This window comes from Doryrhamphus excisus, chromosome 16 (genome assembly GCF_030265055.1).
Source record: "Doryrhamphus excisus isolate RoL2022-K1 chromosome 16, RoL_Dexc_1.0, whole genome shotgun sequence".
Taxonomy (NCBI): Eukaryota; Metazoa; Chordata; class Actinopteri; order Syngnathiformes; family Syngnathidae; genus Doryrhamphus; species Doryrhamphus excisus.
Window position 1 is genome coordinate 2,025,060 of NC_080481.1, and position 17,734 is coordinate 2,042,793.

The 17,734-nt window shown below is 43.6% G+C and overlaps 1 protein-coding gene across 1 annotated transcript; it reads left to right on the forward strand.

Moving 5' to 3' along the window:
* Positions 1-506: 506 nt before the first annotated feature.
* Positions 507-17,430, forward strand: fam120c (family with sequence similarity 120 member C). The gene is made up of 17 exons (XM_058051468.1): positions 507-2,054; positions 5,476-5,722; positions 5,874-5,956; positions 6,200-6,328; positions 6,451-6,553; positions 6,864-6,937; positions 7,183-7,457; positions 8,336-8,480; positions 8,554-8,637; positions 8,722-8,893; positions 8,977-9,226; positions 9,353-9,467; positions 9,542-9,751; positions 10,688-10,925; positions 11,884-12,019; positions 12,146-12,209; positions 12,293-17,430. The coding sequence occupies exons 1-17, from the start codon at positions 1,539-1,541 to the stop codon at positions 12,542-12,544; spliced, it is 3,093 nt and encodes a 1,030-aa protein (XP_057907451.1). The 5' UTR covers positions 507-1,538; the 3' UTR covers positions 12,545-17,430.
* Positions 17,431-17,734: the final 304 nt, after the last annotated feature.

Below are 17,734 nucleotides of genomic sequence, written 5' to 3' on the forward strand. Positions count from 1 at the left end.
TACCAATGTTAATTTATTTAATGTGAAACAACATTATAAACTATCCTGTACACGATATGTGTTAATATTTTACTGTAGCAGATGGTACATCGTGTATGTACAATCAATTTCCTCAAAAGACAATCATTTTAGGGTTTTCTTACTATCATATTTTTGATTTCCTGTCTGGTAACACTGTACCTGTTCCTCTATTGACCATGAACGAAGTGATGTTCAGCACTACTAGTTTATTTTATGTGAGAAACGGCACGTACATTTAACATTGTTAATGTTGTTTTTATTTCACATCCTCATGCTGAGAAAGACACTTGTGGAACTATACTTTGAATGGACAAATAATGGCTTTTGTACATTCATTCACTTTTGTAGCGATAACCACTAGCTTCATCCAAACCGTAACTACCAGATTGTTGGTATTTGTAGTTCTTCGCCAAGGTTCCTCCTCCATTTCAAAATGGATACTATATCGTATTGCCACTACATTTCCCAGCTCCTCTCGCGGCCGCGCCTCCTCTCTCCGCTTTCCGCCCCCCGCCTTCTCTCCCACTCCACTGGGCCGCGAGGAAGTCGCAAGATGGCTGATGTCGCTTGGAAGTAATGTTCCCCCTTTGCAACATGAAGCCGTGAGTGTGGAAGACGAGCGAGGGAGGCATAATCGGGCTTTTATTTTTCATTTTCTTTTAGTTTATTTTCTTTTATTCCGTCAAACAGTCATCTCATTCCGCGTCGTATCCGCCCCGGACTTGTCTTCGGGAGTTGACGCGTCAAATCACGCCGGGGACCCTGCCAGCAGCTAGCCACACAGTTAGCAAATAGAAGTACAGCTAGCCAGACAGACAGCCGCAGCGTTTGTTCGTTTATCGCTGTTAGCGTTTTAACCCTGGCGACACAACTGATCACTGCTATAGACACATGCTCAAATTTAACCCGCTCCTCAGTTTAAAAGACGTCGAAACACCAGCACTGTCATTTGGAACAATTTTGCTAGCTGCTCGGGTTAACATGTCCGCGAACTGGCCGTCCAGTCTGCGGTTTGCTAACTAGTGCGCAGTATTTGATCTATTTCATGTGAGCGAGCGGGCCATTTCTGGAGGGATTGTTAATATTTAGCACGCAGAGGGATTGCAGTTTTACACCCATAACTGTATATTTTGGAGTACGGTTATGTGCTAGTCAAATTATGGCTGCAGCGCAAATTGACAACTAGTTGTAGCCACACTGGCCTTGTTGGCCTCATCGAAATCCACAGCAATGGACACTCAACTCCGCAGCCACGTCTAAATCTGATAAATTGGAATTTTTCGGGGGAGAGTAACTACAGCAGGCCCAAATCACACGACCGTATATGAATGACCAGTTGATTATCAGGGTGTCAGCTACTTCGAAGGGTTAACTAACACACTTGTCAATCACTACTTGGGAGACAGTTAGCTCGCTGTTAGCTAGCTTGTCTCGCTCCACATCACTTTACAAACACGGCGTACAGAACGTATTCAGAGCCCACTCCCGGCCAGACACACAGGCTCAATAACACCGTCATGGGAGTGCAAGGCTTTCAAGAGTATCTGGAGAAGCGTTGTCCCGGGGCCGCTGTCCCCGTGGACCTGCTTAAGCTCGCGCGGACCGCGGCCCGTCAGCCCCCTCACCACCATCACCCACACCACCACCCACACCATCCCGGGCCCATGCCTCCCCCGCCTCCACCTGCGAGGATCCTCATCGACGCCGACTCCGGCCTGCAACGCCTCTACGGTGGCTACCAGACAGATTGGGTTTGCGGTGGCCAGTGGAACGCCATGCTAGGCTACCTGGCCGCGCTGTCCCAGGCCTGCCTGTTCCAGGGTGGCCTGGAGCTGGTAGTGGTTTTCAACGGCACACTTGGGAAGGAGCGCTGGCCGGAGTGGGCGCGGCGGGTTCAGGGCCAGCGACAGACTGCTCAACTGATAGTCAACCACGTCGGCAGCAAGGCTACCCCGCCTCCCCGGGCATGGTTCCTGCCCCCGGCCTGCCTCAGCCACTGCGTCCGCCTCGCCATGTTCCGCTTCCGAGTGCGGGTGAGCAATTTCATAATCGCTGTTACGTTTTTTTTTGTATTTTTTATTTTATCATGGTCATTTGAGATTCACAGCCATGTCGTGCCCCCACTCGTGGAACGCCCACTTAGTGCTTCTAGTTTGGAAGAAAGCGATTCCACACTCAATTTGAAACGTTTGAAATAATTGCCACAAACCCGGTCTATTCCGGGTAAATGTACAGTATCACCCGAAAGGAAAATTCCTTCAGTCTTGTGTTTTCCTAATTTAAACACAATTTAAGAGAGGTTAGAGCTTGCCTTAGGGTAGCACATGAATTACATAACATATGAACTCTGTGAACCTTGTATTTTTGAAGAATTGCTGAGTGGTTAAGGAGACGTATTTATAGATCTGTAGTGCAGGACACTCATGTATTTTTATGGACTTATTTGACCATTTCATATGTTTGGAGATGACCGAGTGAAATTAATCAGGCTTTACAGTCCTTTACTAGCATTATTTAGTTACATTTCATTTATTCTATAAATGGGAACTGCACTTTTTTGGTAATTTTGCCCATCATTCACAATACTTATGTGAAACATGAACACATTTCTTTCCCTTTAATATGCAGAGAAAATGAGTTAATTTGAGCTATCTTACAATACTGTCATTGGGACACACCTATTTTGACTATGAAGCCCTCTTAAAAAAAACAACCTCTAACAACGTTGCATTGTTTGATGTACATGCTGTGATCATGCATTAACAAGTACACTGACGATAACATTGCAGTATCTTGCCGTATTGGGATGATTTAAAACACTAGTGAAACTTCTTTTCAAGGCGGATTGATACACATACTTATGCTAGCCTGTCAAATGGCAAGACGAGCATCTTGTTGAATTCTTGTATCCAAATGGAGCGCTAGGTATCCACTCTTCCGTCTGTGAATGACGCCGAGACTAGCGAATAACGACGAGATAAAAATAGTTTTTGATGTTGGCTGCTACAATAATAATAATATCGCTGTAGCTTGGTTAATATACAAGTCGGTTATGTAAATGGAAGCTGAAATTAACTCGTATTCTTGTGTTATGATGCACAGAAAAGGGAAATAAATATGTGTTCATGTTTCACATAAGGATTGTAAATGATGGACAAAATTCCCCAAAAAGTGCAGTTCCCCTTTAAGTGCTTTGTATTCACAACATCTATTATGATGTTAAGATTGTGGGGGGATTGACAATTCTTATTTTGCATTTCAGTTTAAATTGCAATCAGTATTTTTAATTAAAAAAACAAAACATAAACTATATTAGGAAAGCAGGAAGTGAACAAATGTAACAGTTACTGATTGTAAAAGTACCAGATGGAGGGGTAGGATTTAATAAGCTTTGCTTCTTCCTACTCCTTTTGGACATGTGGAACTGTGAACTGATTATGTGATGCATTCAATTGTAATCTGATGCATGTTCAAATGAAATAATACCATTACCAGTTACAGAGAATTGTAGTTGTTTGCCATTTGCTATAAGGATTATTATCAAATATCGTCATGCAGCTACAAAGACTGTAGAAGACTTCTACTTTACACAGAGTATCATTTCACAGGAAGCAGGAAATGAAACCCAGAACTGTTTGATCAAAGCCTGTTATGAATGCACTCAAACCAGTGATAGAGAACGTTGCCTCCAATTTGCAACCAGCATCCCCTTGTATGCCAACATAAAAATTAACTTTTGAACTCTTTGAAAATAATTAAAGAGTCAACTTCATGTGTTTACATACAGTATGTTTTCCCACAGGTCAGCTGTATAATTTTGGTGGTGACTTTGGGAGTGGGGTGAATCTCATTGTTTAATTTGCACAACAGTCCATGTCCCAAAATTCTGTGTTAGAGGGGAACTGCACTTTTTTTATTTTGCCCATCATTCACAAGCTTTATTTGAAACATGAAGACATACTGTGTTTATTTCCCTTTTCTGTGCATTCTGTGACAGTACTGTAAGATAGCCAAAATTATATTAAATTGCGTATAATGGGCAAAATCCCCCCCAAAGTGCAGTTCTCCTTTAAGGAAGATGTAGCAGACGAGCCTAAGATATTTTTTTATGTGCATCTTGCACGAAGCTTTACAATTTAAAACAAACAAAAAAACATCCTCCTGTTAAAGGGGATCTGCACTTATTTGGGAATTTTGCCCATCCTTTTGTGAAACATGAACACATATTTTTTTCCATTTTCTGTGAATTATAACCCAATTTGTGGGGTGTTGACCTTTTTATACAGATATAGTACATCAGTGGTGTTCTGCATCTCTGCTAAACAATATAAATAGATTAACTGGCTGCACCATATCAGACTTAAGTCTCTTCTTAAGCAGTTCAAAAGTCTGGGGCATCCCTGCTCTAAATTGCGTTAAGTTGACTACTGTCTGTCTCTGCAGAAACATTTGTCAGTTGGTCAATTCCACAACTTGTGTGATCGCTCACGTTTCAATCTCATTTGACTTTCTGCCATCTTTGTTTACACATTTTGCCTCTGACTGCCTCTGAGGCAGGAGCTGCCTTGCTTGTTTTTGTCCCACAGCCGAGCTACAAGTGGCTATGTTTATGCTAGGTTACTTTTTCTTAAAGAGTCACTTAACAAGCTCGCTTTGTTATCATAATACTTATGGCTTGTCTTTAAAACAGTAGATTTTAAAGAGATTTTAAAAAGTTGTGTCATTGTAGATGTGGAGAAAGCCTATGACAGGGTGCCTGGAGAGGAACTGGGGTATTGTATGAGGAAGTCTGGAGTGACAGAAGTATGATCAAGTGGTGCAGGACATGTATGAGGACTGTTGGACAGTGGTAAAATGTTCTGTTGATGTGACAGAAGAGTTCAAGGTAGAGGTGGGACTGCATCAGGGATCAGTTCTGAGCCCCTTCTTGTTTGCTATGATGATAGACAGGCTGACAGATGAGGTTAGACAAGAATCTCCACGGACTACGATGTTTGCAGAAGGTAGGGAGCAGGTGGAGGAGATGCTAGAAGAGTGGAGGTTTGCCCTGGAAAGGAGATGAATGAAGATTAGCCACAGCAAGGCGGACTGTGTGTGTGTGTGAGAATGAGAGGGATCCAAGTGGAAGAGTGAGGTTACAGGTGGAAGAGATACTTCAATACTTGGGGTCAAGAATTCAGAACAACGGATATTGTGAAAAGGAGGTGAAGAAGCGTGTGCAGGCAGGATGGAACGGGTGATAAAAGTGTCAGGCGTGATGAAATGAAAGGAAACGTATACAAAACAGTGGTGAGACCAGCCATGTTGTTTGGTCTATACAGCTTACTGATATTCATGATGGACCAAATGCACCTCATTGAACTACTGCTTACTGATATTGAAGAATAAAACCTCTCAGTCACGGTGGCTACTCCATCAAAGCGGTTCTGATCATTTTGTCTGCTCCGTCTACAGGTTGTACAGACTTTGGAAGATCATCACCAGGAAGTGCTGTCTCTCTACAGGGACTTTGGATTTGCTGGCCTGATAGCTCAGGATTCTGAGTTTGCACTCTGCAACGTACCTGCCTATTTCTCCTCACATGCACTCAAGCTGAGCTGGAATGGCAAAAACCTGACCACACACCAGTATCTGCTGTCTGAAGCTGCCAGGCAGCTCGGGCTCAAGACTCAGCACCTGCCCTGCTTCGCTGCTCTGCTGGGTAAGGCCCACACAAACATAGTTGAGCTTATTACGCCATATCAAAAAAGCACACATCGAGCTCTTTGACATGATCTTACCGAAGCACACATGCCTGCTCCATAGTTGTTTTCATTGACAGAGCAAACATTTGAAAGAGTATCTTTTTGAAGGAAATCATATTCTGCCTGATGAAGACCTGGCTGCCTTCCACTGGAGTCTGCTGGGACCAGAACACCCACTAGCATCTCTCAAGGTGCCGTATCCCTGTAAATCTAAAGTAGTTATGGAATGTAGCTTTACCTAACAAAATATTGTCTGTGATGGTAATAGTATATATTATATAACATTTCTTTAAAATTCTTTAAAACTTAATATACAAGAGTGCTGCCAGGACTGAGACGCTTGTACACATGTTATTGTTGCAATAAGTTACATTTCTTGCTAGACTTAAAAGAACACTTTATCCAACTGCAATGCATATCTTCTTGCCTCTTAGGTGCGAGCCCATCAATTGGTGCTGCCACCCTGTGAAGTGGTGATCAAGGCCGTGTCAGAGTACGTCTCCTCCATCAAAGACCTTGGAAACCTGGATGCAATCGCTAGCGATGTCTTCAAACAGTCACAGGTGGGCTATGTTCACTAACAATGTTGATTGGGGAACATCTCTAGTGTAACAAACAACAAATAGACACCAGCCGTGGCTTAATGGTGTGCTCTCGTTGATCTCCCCGATTTGTCTTCTTTCAGTCTCGCATGGAGGACAAGGTGGATCGATTCAAGAAAGCTGTGGATTATTTCTCAGCTGCCTCCAAATCACGATCGCCTAACATGGGACCCCCGTCTTTCATTTGTGAGTAACTATTCGGGCAACAGCAAACACCAAGTTACTGTGTGTGGAAATCATCACTTGACACCATAATGGATCTCATTAGCTTACCTATGGACAATTTAGTGTCCAATTAACCTAACATGCATATTTTTGGACCGGGGGACCCGGGAAAAATGTATGCACAAACTCTAAAAATAGTAAAAATGCAAACTCCACACAGAGACGCCCAAATAGTGATTCTTCCCGATCTCATAAGTGTCAATATGCTTCAGTTGCGATATATTTCTAAAAATAATACATTCATGCATATATTTTGCCTTTTCTTTCTCAGTACCTGGGTTTGGGCCCACTCCATTTGGAGGACCACCTGGCCACATGGGACCGATGCATCTTGGAAAAAATCAGGTAGACACCTTTAGTTTCGTGATGGCATCCTGTTTGCGTTGCAACTTTTGTGCATCTGTTTTCAATTCTGGAGAGATCCATGTATAGCAGATGTGGTTTGTAGCAGATATGCTCATAACAAAGGGAGGAGGAAGATATAGTTTTTTGCCAACTTGAACCCTCCCATGAAATGTAATTAGGTAGAAGAAGCGATTGAACATTAGCAGTAGCCCTAAAGTCCTCTGTTCTGTCTCTTTCCCCATCAGTTCCCTCCTCCTCAGATGCCTGGCTTAAAACCACCTTTTCCAAATGCTCCATTTGGACCTGGGTCCACCCCCCTGTTTCAGGACCCACCGCCTCCATCCCAAGACTGCAATGATTCACCAACAGGAAAGATGGGCTTCTCTGACTGGTCAGCGCCATACGATTCCACTCAGGGCGGAGGCCGTTTGCCAAATCACCACGCAGGCACTCAGTCCGGTCCTTCTCCGTCACCTTCCTCATCATCAGATGGTGATGAACCCAATGACAGCAATGCAAAGTAAGTCACAAACCAAGTGGTTTGGACTAGGGATGTTCCTATTTTATGCTGCTGATACTGATACCGATCATCCATGAGTGAAATAGACCGATACCAATAGCGAGCAAATAGTTTGATATGACTATAGTGGTTAACTACTATAGTGGTTAAAGGGACGTGAGTGTGAATGGTTGTTTGTCTATATGTGCCCCGTGATTGGCTGGCCATCAGTCCAGGGTGTACTCCGCCTCTCGCCCAAAGAAAGCTAGGATAGGCTCCAGCATACCCGCAACCCTAGTGAGGATAAGCGACATAGAAGATGGATGGATGGATGGTTAAAGAGAGAGTTTAGATGTTTTGACATTAAGTTGTCAGCTGTGCACTACAGCAACTGTGGAATAAAATCCAATTATCCTTTTAAACGTGATGTGCCATGTTGCAAAGCAGCAGGCAATTTCTCTTAAACTTTCAGGAAACGTATGGGAATTTATTTAGGAAATTTTTAATTGGACAAATTGTGTGTTTCTCATGGAAATTAAAAGGAATTAACAGGAATATGAAGGCGCAAATTGTTCTTGTATCCTCATATGGAAAGTCGATTTTCCAAATCCACGATGCCTTTGAGAAACACCTTGCAGACAGCGGCTGTCTGATTGGCTTCTTGTCAGCAAGCGTCATTTGTACAGTTGTGTAGCTTTAGATTAAAGGATTTTCAGCTCCCAGGGAGAAGGTTGGACGTACGGGCTGATCATCTACAGAGGATATGCTTCCGGATTTAGATGTTTTGGCTCGCCATATGTTTTGACAACTGCCATAATCGGTTCTAAAAATGTTACAGTATTAATCATGACTGTAGTGTAGTAACGTGCGCTTGGCTTCACTCTCGCCCGTTCTCACAGCCATTTGACGGACAAGCCCTCACGCTGGGAGGGCCCGGTCTCTGGAGACGGTTCCCAAGGCAACGGGAGCGGATCAAACATTCCGTCACTGCTGTCTATGGCGACGAGGAGTCACATGGACATAACCACACCCCCATTGCCTCAGGTTTGTCATTGTGGTGAAAAAAGTTTTGTATGTATGTATAATGGTGTTGATAGAGAATGTAACCTGATTTTAGGTCAGTGCTGAGGTTCTTCGTGTAGCAGAACATAGACACAGAAGAGGGTTGATGTACCCGCAGATTTACCACATTTTGACCAAGGTTGGTTTGACTGCATTTAGTCATTTTTAATATCCAAATATGCCAAATTTGTAATATCTCTTGCGGGCCTTTCCTTGCCAACAGGGAGAGATGAAAATGCCAGTATGTATAGAGGATGAGTGTAACTCTGAGCTGCCCCCTGCCTCTCTGCTGTTCCGTGCTGCCAGACAATATGCCTATGGCGTCCTCTTCAGTCTGGCTGAGACACACCGCCGCCTGGAAAGACTCGCCCTCCGCAAGAGAGCTCCGCTGGAAGGTAGAGGCTGGGACTTTAAAGTAGTCGTCAATATCAAAGAAAGAGACCCTACTAGAAGATTTAACAGTCGTACCCACTCTCAGTTCCTCCAGTGATTGTCAAAGAGTGGAGCAGTGGGAAAGCCAAGTCGGCTCTGACTCCCGAACTGGTTCCGGCTCTGTGTTTCCGGGAGTGGACCTGCCCAAACTTGCGTCGCCTGTGGTTGGGCCGTGCCAGTGAGGACCGCTCCAGGAGAACCAGGGCCTTCTTGGCCTGTCTACGCTCTGACTGTCCAGCCCTCCTCAACCCAGCACAGGTCCCACAGCATCTGCTGCTCATGTGCTGCGTGCTCAGGTAGGATAATCACCAGCGCTGCTTCTAAGAGTCCAGATGAAGTTATTGAGCGCTTTCTCTGGAAGCCTTAGCCATGGAAAAGCTGCAGGTAAGACTTCCTGCTTTGAAGAATGCCATGTTTCTCAGGTATATGATGCAGTGGCCTGGAGGGAGGATCCTCCAGAGACATGAGCTGGATGCCTTCTTGGCCCAGGCGGTTTCCAATCAGCTCTACGAACCAGACCAGCTACAGGAGCTCAAGGTAAGATTGTTGAAACCCGCTGCATTTTCTCCAGTTTTCTACTTTTGACTGATGTTCATCTGCGTGGCTGTCAGGTGGAGAAGGTGGATGCCCGCGGCGTGCAGCTGGCTGCTCTCTTTATGGCCGGTGTTGACACAGCACTTTTCATCAACGATGTATGCGGCCAGCCATTGCCATGGGAACACTGCTGTCCCTGGGGCTTCTTTGATGGCAAACTGTTCCAGAGCAAACTGGCCCGCGCCGCCCGTGATCGTGCTGCCCTGCTAGATATGTGTGAAGGCCAGGTATGAAAGAACGCCACTCCAGAGCATTTCCACAGGGGTTTAGGATTTTGACATTCTAGAAGTGGAACGAGACACCAATTTGATGAGGCCCTCGACTCTCATGAGCAGGGGTCTCAAACTCAATTTACTTGGGGGCCACTGGAGCTCAGGTCTGGGTGAGACTGGGCCGGATCAGGTTTTCCAAAAAAAAACGCATTTATTAAAAACAAAAAATTTAAAATAACTTGGCTTTGGTTCCAATTTTCTACAATAAAAGCTCTGATAAAACATTCCACTGTTTTCAAATATCTTAATTTTTATTTTTCTACACAAAATAAGATGAAAAATAAATAAACAAAGAATAAAGAAAATCAATCAGTAATAAATAAATAAATATAATAATAATACGAGAAATAATAAAAACTTAAGAAACCACATATAGTTGGTGGGTAGACAAATTATTTTTTTCAGATTAAAATGAACAAAGCATTATTAGAGCCCTGTAGACATGACAAAACACGACTATAGTCACATTTATACTCTTTTTATTTACAACATATTGCGCAACTGCAGGGTCTTGAGACACATGCTAACTCGCAAACTAGAGAGCTAGCGACCTAAACGGTAGCCTTCAAGTTATTTCCTTTCAACTTAAATAGCCAAAAACGTACCACTTCCACACGGATAGGGAGGATAACTATTAACAGTTATTTAACCTTTAACATGAACATGAACATGAATCAAACGTAATAATTTTTTCTGGGTACATGATACCATACAGCATCCATATCAAACTTGCGCGAGCCGCACTAACATTAAACTTTCATATCAAGGCGGGGGCCTCAAACTAGTGTCCTGCGGACCACATTTGGCCCGCGGGCCGCGTGTTTGAGACCCCTGGTCATGAGCATACATACTGCTGAGGGATTCGATGCAATGTTTCTTTCTCCTTGGCAGGAGGAGCTGGTGTCCAAAGTGGAGAAGATGCGTCAGGCGATACTTGAGGGGATCAATCTGTCTCGTCCTCCTCCACCACCTCCCCCGCTTCCACCCCCTGCCTTTTTACCACCTGCCATGGTGCCCCCTTTTTACCCAATGCCCCCTCTCTATCCGCCGCGGCCCATGGGTGGCATGCCTCCTCATCACCCGCATCATCCACACCACCCTGCCCAGCACAGACCCAGAGCCTTCCCAGGTACACAGATGAAGTCTTTGCTTTTTCTTCATCTTGCATAGACATGGATGTTTATGAATACTTGAACTAGGGAGCTGCCAAAGTGCGGCTTGGTGCTCATCAGTTCATTTTTATCTCGGCCTTCCAAGGTTTCTCACATCTAAAAATATACCCCTGAAAAATCTAAATGCGTATAGTCTTTGGGTCTTTCACAATACCGCCTTGTCTGTCTGAAGTACAAATAAATTAGTCATGGTGTCAGTCATAAAACCAGCATATCGGTTGTTGGCGGTGGCTGAGCATTATTCGATATTGCTACTGTCATAGCTTGAGAATTGTGCGGCCACTCTTGAACTTAGTGGACCCCCGTACAGTGCAGTGGTCCCTTGCTAATTTGCGGTTGGAACCTCACACCCTCACACTATCGTTGTTAAAAGAAAAAAGAAGTAAATGATGAATAAGACTGTTTGGTGGTTGAATGTGGTCTTTTATTGGTAAGCGTCGTATGGTCATTGTTGCCTGTTTCCAGTTGTGGAGGATCTGGAACATCAGGAAAGGCATTAGCCTTCTTGTAGCTTCTCTCAGCAGCAAGAAACGAGTCGGAAACAGCCGATACCAATACTGATCCCATAGATGTAACGTAAATATTGAAATGTACTATTGACTATATTAGGAGTCACCAAGGTTTTTTCCTGGTGAGAGTGACTTTTACAAAATGAAAACGGCCAAGAGCTACACATTTATTTTCATAGCTTATTTCAAGCCAAACAAAGCCAATATTTTTAGTATTTTATATAATTCAGCATTTTATTTCTTGAATTGACATTGTGTGTAGTGTAGCTGGTTGTTATTTTTAGGGCTATATATACACTATATGCTATTTCACCTAACTCAGAAAAAAGTTCTAGGTAGGGAATCTAACTGGTGCAAATGAAGCAGTATATCTAAAAAAAAATCAACTGTTTTTTTTTTCTCCCAGGCATCCAGTCCATACCTCCTCAGGGAGGAAAACTGGAGATTGCAGGCATGGTTGTCGGCCAGTGGGCTGGGAACAAGCCAATACGCGGCAGAGGAGGGTTCAACATGCAAGTGGTTTCAGTGGGAACAGGGAAAGGGTACGTCGTATTTGTCTTTGTTTGCGAGACACTAAACAGAAATACACGATTGTAGTCCGCCGTTATGTACAGAAAATTACGGGAACTCTTCAATACAATAAGAATTTCTTTGTTTGCTTTCACCAGGAGGGGTAAAGATATTCCAGCAAAGCTGCGGGGAGGGAAAAAGGCAACTCCCAGCAGAACACAGGTAGACCAGTAGAAAACACATTTCCTGAATTAATAGAACAAATCTGAAATGAGCAATTCCTCCAAACTTCTCCATTCCTCCAGACATCGTCACCCCCTCCATCCAACAGTCCCCCAAAGCCCCCAGAAGAGGTGGGCTCGACGCCAGAGGTTGCGACTCAGCAGCTGAATGGCAGCTCAGCAGCCATCGGGCAGCCCTTGGAGCTGGTCCCCCTGGCCCAGCCAATCCAGTGTGCCTTAGCCAGCAGAGACAACCAATCACAGGGGGTTGAAGTGGAGGCCCCCTGTTGCCTTGACGACTGCCCGTCAGATGGAGCGCTACAGAAGGAAGAGTGACGACGTCTTTAGGATGCGCTGCTCGGAAAGAGTTATGTGTTTGACTGCCTTTCCCTGTCTTTGTAGCACTGATTGCTAACTGTGCATGTTATCCCATGGAGCAGGAAGCCTTTAGAGTATCTGTCGGATATTCCGTTCTGTTCCATGCGATGCATCCAAACAGTTGGTCGTCAAAGCAGTTAAACCCCATTTTTAGTTTTCTCATGTGCTTTTATGTTTTTATAAAGAGATTTTCTCGAAGTTTGTAAACGCCCCACCCCTCCAAAAATAGCCTCCCTTGCCGCACACAAAGTAAAGTAAGCTTCAAGTTCCACCCCCAGTTACCACCCGCCGCTTAAACAAGCCCCCCTTCCAAGTACGGTCATCCGTAAAGTTTTGAGTTTTCTATGTCGTTTTAACGGTCCCATTGTTTGAGAAACTGCGCACACATTGCAGTTCCCGGTGACAGATTGGATGTGGTTTCCATGGTTACAACATCTCGGCCTCGTCGCCATGGTCTGTGTGTCGATGCGATTTGTGATTGTCATGTCATGTAAGCTTTGATCGATGGAGCTCAAAGAGACGTTCAGAGGCTACCTCTGAATTTGTTGAAAATATTCAAAAGTCACTTTTGTCTGCACAGTATCTCCCCCCCGCCCCCCTCGCCCCCCCCGACTGTGCAAGATAACCTGCTAAAAAAAAAGAAGTTAGCATTTTTGCTAGCCGTACCCCTCTTGATAGTTGAGTTGGTTATCTAGCACTGGACTAGCATGTCTGCACCACCATATTAGGATGCTATTTGACTTTGACCTACAGTATGTAGCATAGCCCAGAGCTTAGCTGTGCTAATAGACCCCAGGAATTTATGCATCTTAATCCCTAAAGTATGCAAGGTTTTACCCTGCTCCTTAAAAAAAAAAATCTATTAATTCCCCACCCTCCTGCCCCTTTTTCCCAAAGTTTTGATTGTACTATTCCAACAGAAGCACTTGATGTTGTATTTAAATGTAAGACATTTTTAAATAGGCCCCTGATACAGATTGACTTGTGTGTGGGGGGGGTGTGCGCCTAATTAACGATAATGACATGTAGAACGACATTTAAAGTTAGAGATCTATTTGAAAGACGTCAGAATGTGTACAGAGTGGTGCCAGACAAAGACGCACTTTGTTTTTTTTTTTTCAAGATGTTTAAACCACACTGGAAGGTCCTCTGCCAGGAATATAGAGAAGCGAAAAACACTCTGAGGCACCTTTCTAGAGTTAAAGGCCAAAAAGAAAAAGACTGCTGCCCATGCAGATAAACACAGAAGGTCCCATGCAGACTCTCTGCAACGCGACGTCATTCACTTAAGAACTTTCTTAAGGACACCTGATTCTCCATGTTTCCAGGGAGTCACTTTCAGAACAGTAACGTCCAAAGTGAATTTTAACGCATCCGGCTGACATGCGGTCACCGATGTCATATATGGGTGCGCCAGCTTTGGCCTCAAAGATCCCTCCATATCCTTTTGGTGGCGAATGACGAGCCGTTGTCTTGACAATAGAGCGACGTGCGCCGCCAAGCTCTAGTGTGTCACTTTAAACCAACAGAATGCTCTTCTCTGCCGTATGGTAACTGCCAACGAGGTGGCAACTTTACGGGTCGGAACACGCGTCACGAAGAGAGGGACCCCTCACAGTGCCCCCTAGTGTCCCACTCAATAGGATAGTGAATTGTTTTGTGAAAGCACTTATGTTTGTATTGAACAAAATGTCCCCCTCAACAAACAATGGAAATAAACATATGTACTTATCAGTTCTATATACCGAACAACTGCATGTTGCAAAGCAGTAGACATACCCGAGAGACGCTGGCCACGAGCGCGGAAAATACGCTCTGTACAGCATAAAAGGCAAAAGTCAACAAGAAAGCACCTTATTTTCATACCACGTTGATGACTTGTGCTCTTTTGCGTGCCACAAAATTGACATGGGAACGCCGTTTTAAAGGAAAAGACCGTGACTATATGTAAGCGTTAATGTAGTCTCGTCAGACATCCCCCATGTTATGAACACAACCATTAACAGCGAGATGCCGATATCTGACCCAGTGACGGGCGCAGGCTTGCACTCGTCACATGGCTGGGATGCGCCGTCGTCTCCTAACACGTAACGACAGGAAAAGAGTTTATTGGTCAGAAGTAAACCTACACCACTGGGTGCTGTGTTTTTTTTTGGCGTCTGGACTCAAAAAAAAAAAAAACACTTAAGACATGAAGACTAGGCTAGAGAATATGGCTCCACCGGCTGAAATACCAAGTCTAGACTTTGTAGGAGTCGCGTACTTAACTGCGTTCAACCGTTTTGACATTAGGACATGTATTTCAAAGTACATTGTTAGAGGATGGCTTTTCTGTGGCGAGCCAATGTGATCAGGTATATAATGCCCTCTACGGATTTGCTCGCCACTCACGAACACACACAAAAATAGTACTCATATAACGCAAACACAGTACACACACACACACACACACACTTTCATTCTCTCTGCTTTCGTACTGAAGTGATATATTTGTGCAGTTTCAGTTGCCAGTGGAGTGCTTGTCAGTTCATTGGAGATCATTTAACACATTTGACTGACTCTGAATCCCTTACACTCGTGTTTGCATGGACATGATTTAAAAAAAAAAAAAAAAAATACACGATACAGCTTTCAAGGTAGTCGAGTACCACGCTGATACATGCACATAGCCACACAACACATGCACATACATAGATGTTAAACCCTGAGTTTCACAATAGCTAGTATGGATTAAAAAAAAACAGCAACACAATACATAATTTAGTGTCCCTCTTTTGTCTGGTTTTAGTTCAATAGGGATTTCATTAGTGATTTTTTTTTTTTAATGCTTGTTAAACCAACATCAACCTTTCCCTGCTTTTTTGACATGTTGTCCCCGCTATCCCTACGCCGTTTTTCTTTTAAATGCTCTTCCTTTTTCAGCACGTACACATACACAGATCCCGCTCACTTCGGTCCCCACAAAGCAAGAACTTTGGATTCGGCACAAGGCCATCACCGCTAGAGATATTTCTCTAGGTCACAACAGTTTATTTTGAAACATACAAAAATTACAATCAGGAAAATAATACAATTACACTTGCACAATTCAAGACGTCTACACAAATTTTATTGACCTTAATCAAAGATTCCAAAAGTCAATTTCTATACGTGATCTTCAAATTTGAGTATTTTAATGATACAGTAAACCTCGGATATATCGGATTCAATTGTTCCCACTGGTTTTATCCGATATAAACGAAATCCGTTATATGCGTATACCGGAAAATGTCCGTTTTACGCAGATATCGGATTTATATCCGGTATATGCGTAAATCGGATTTTATCCGTTATAAAAAGGCACTTCCTTGACTATGTTTCCAATGTACCTGGACGCGCAGGCAACGCTGCAAATGACGTCGTATAGCGGCCTGTCACGATTCGGCGAATTGGAGCGCCACGATGCGGCCATCCGATATATGCCAGGGAAATTTAATGGAAATGCATTGGAACGGGATTGGAGATTTTGTCCGAAATAGGCGAAATCCGTTCTAAAAAATCCGATATATGCAATGAATTTTTATTGGAAATGCATTACAGAAAAATCGGTTCTTTTTTATCTGTCCGTTGTGAGCGAATTTCCGATATATCCGAGTCGGATATATCCGAGGTTTACTGTACATGCCCTCAAAGTGTTCCAACCTTCAACCGTTTGGCCTTACGGGTACTTGGCTACTCCAGAGATTTCCTCATCGGGGACCACACACACACACCGTCACTTCAGTTTCCGAGTGAACATACACATACACACACACACACAGTCACAATCGGATAAACTTTCCTTAAGTTCTTCCTTTAACTCCACCGCCTCCACGCTTGTCCCCGTAGCCCTAGGATCATTTGCATTGGCCGCCTTTCTCTTTTCTTTCTAAGCTGCCCCGCCCCCTTTTTAATCAACCCAACTAACAGTAAAGGTTCTCTTAACGTTAATAATCCGTTTCTGTATGTATCTAGCCAGTTTGAAAAAAAATTCCGAAAAAAAAAAACTTCAATTCAGTTGTGCAAAATTGTGTTTTCTTACTATTTTAATGTTATTACATCTAATCTAATCCTTCTACCATTGCTTCAGTTAGTACTGAAATACGCTTAGCCAACCTAGAGATTTTTAACTGTAACGATTGCGATTTTCCTTACCTTTTTGTATGGCATCTTTAGATCACTTCACCATTAATGTACTTAAGTAAATATTGCCCGTTACTTAATGAGAATCATTGTCTGCACTGTTGATTTTCATAATATCCCTAATGATAATTTTGTGGTCGACTCTACCAATCTAAGCTGAACTCTGCGCCCTTGCACAAAGCAGCCGAACATCTCCCCTAAGAACCAAAGTATCTACCTAGAGTCCCCCACATTTTTCCTGCCCCCCCCCGTCCCCCCTACCCAAAGTTCCCATAGTCTTATCCCTGCCTCCTACAAATATTGACAGCTTGCCGAGTTTATAGATGAGTATAATTATATATATATATGTATAATGACATTGCAGCACATGTATTTTTAAGACTGTGAGGTAACGGTGGATGTACACTGTGGTTGTCGTGGAGACGCAAACAGACGGGGAAGCAGGAAAAGAAGTGCGAAGAGCGAGAAGTAGTCGATAGAGCACCAGATTGCGTCTCGCTCTCGTATCGTTCGCGCAGATTCAGCAGTTCCGCATTGACTGAATTTTTTTTTTTTTTTTAGGCTGTGTGAACCACTGCACACACATCAGAGCCGGTAACGCTTGACAAATACGCTTGTCAGTCGCCGACGGATTTTTTTTTTTTTAGTGCCCTTCCCTTTTCCCCATTTTATTTTATTTTTTTCTAACGTTGTGCTTTCTCAAACTTGCCTTAACTCCCTCGACTGGGGGGTCAGTAGGCCAGCTTTCCTTGAAACACAGCTTAGAGATGAATGGAAATTATGTCTGCTAAAACTGAGGATTTTATAGTGTTTTTTTTTTTTTAATGAGACCTCAAACATCATTAAGAGTAACCAATCATGCAGTAGATTCGACTCTTTTTAAGCTGATGTTTTGCAAGGAAAACTTGCACTCCTGTTTGGTTAAAAGCCCACCCTTGTCATTGCCCACCTATACTGGGAGTCTCAAAAGAGCCTGACAACGTTTAG

Excerpts from the sequence above, each read along its gene's own strand:
- fam120c (XM_058051468.1), top strand. The coding sequence starts at position 1,539 with ATGGGAGTGCAAGGCTTTCAAGAGTATCTGGAGAAGCGTTGTCCCGGG. Across the intron at positions 8,481-8,553 it reads CCACACCCCCATTGCCTCAG|GTCAGTGCTGAGGTTCTTCG; the intron begins GTTTGTCATTGT and ends ACCTGATTTTAG. Across the intron at positions 8,894-8,976 it reads CAAGAGAGCTCCGCTGGAAG|TTCCTCCAGTGATTGTCAAA; the intron begins GTAGAGGCTGGG and ends ACCCACTCTCAG.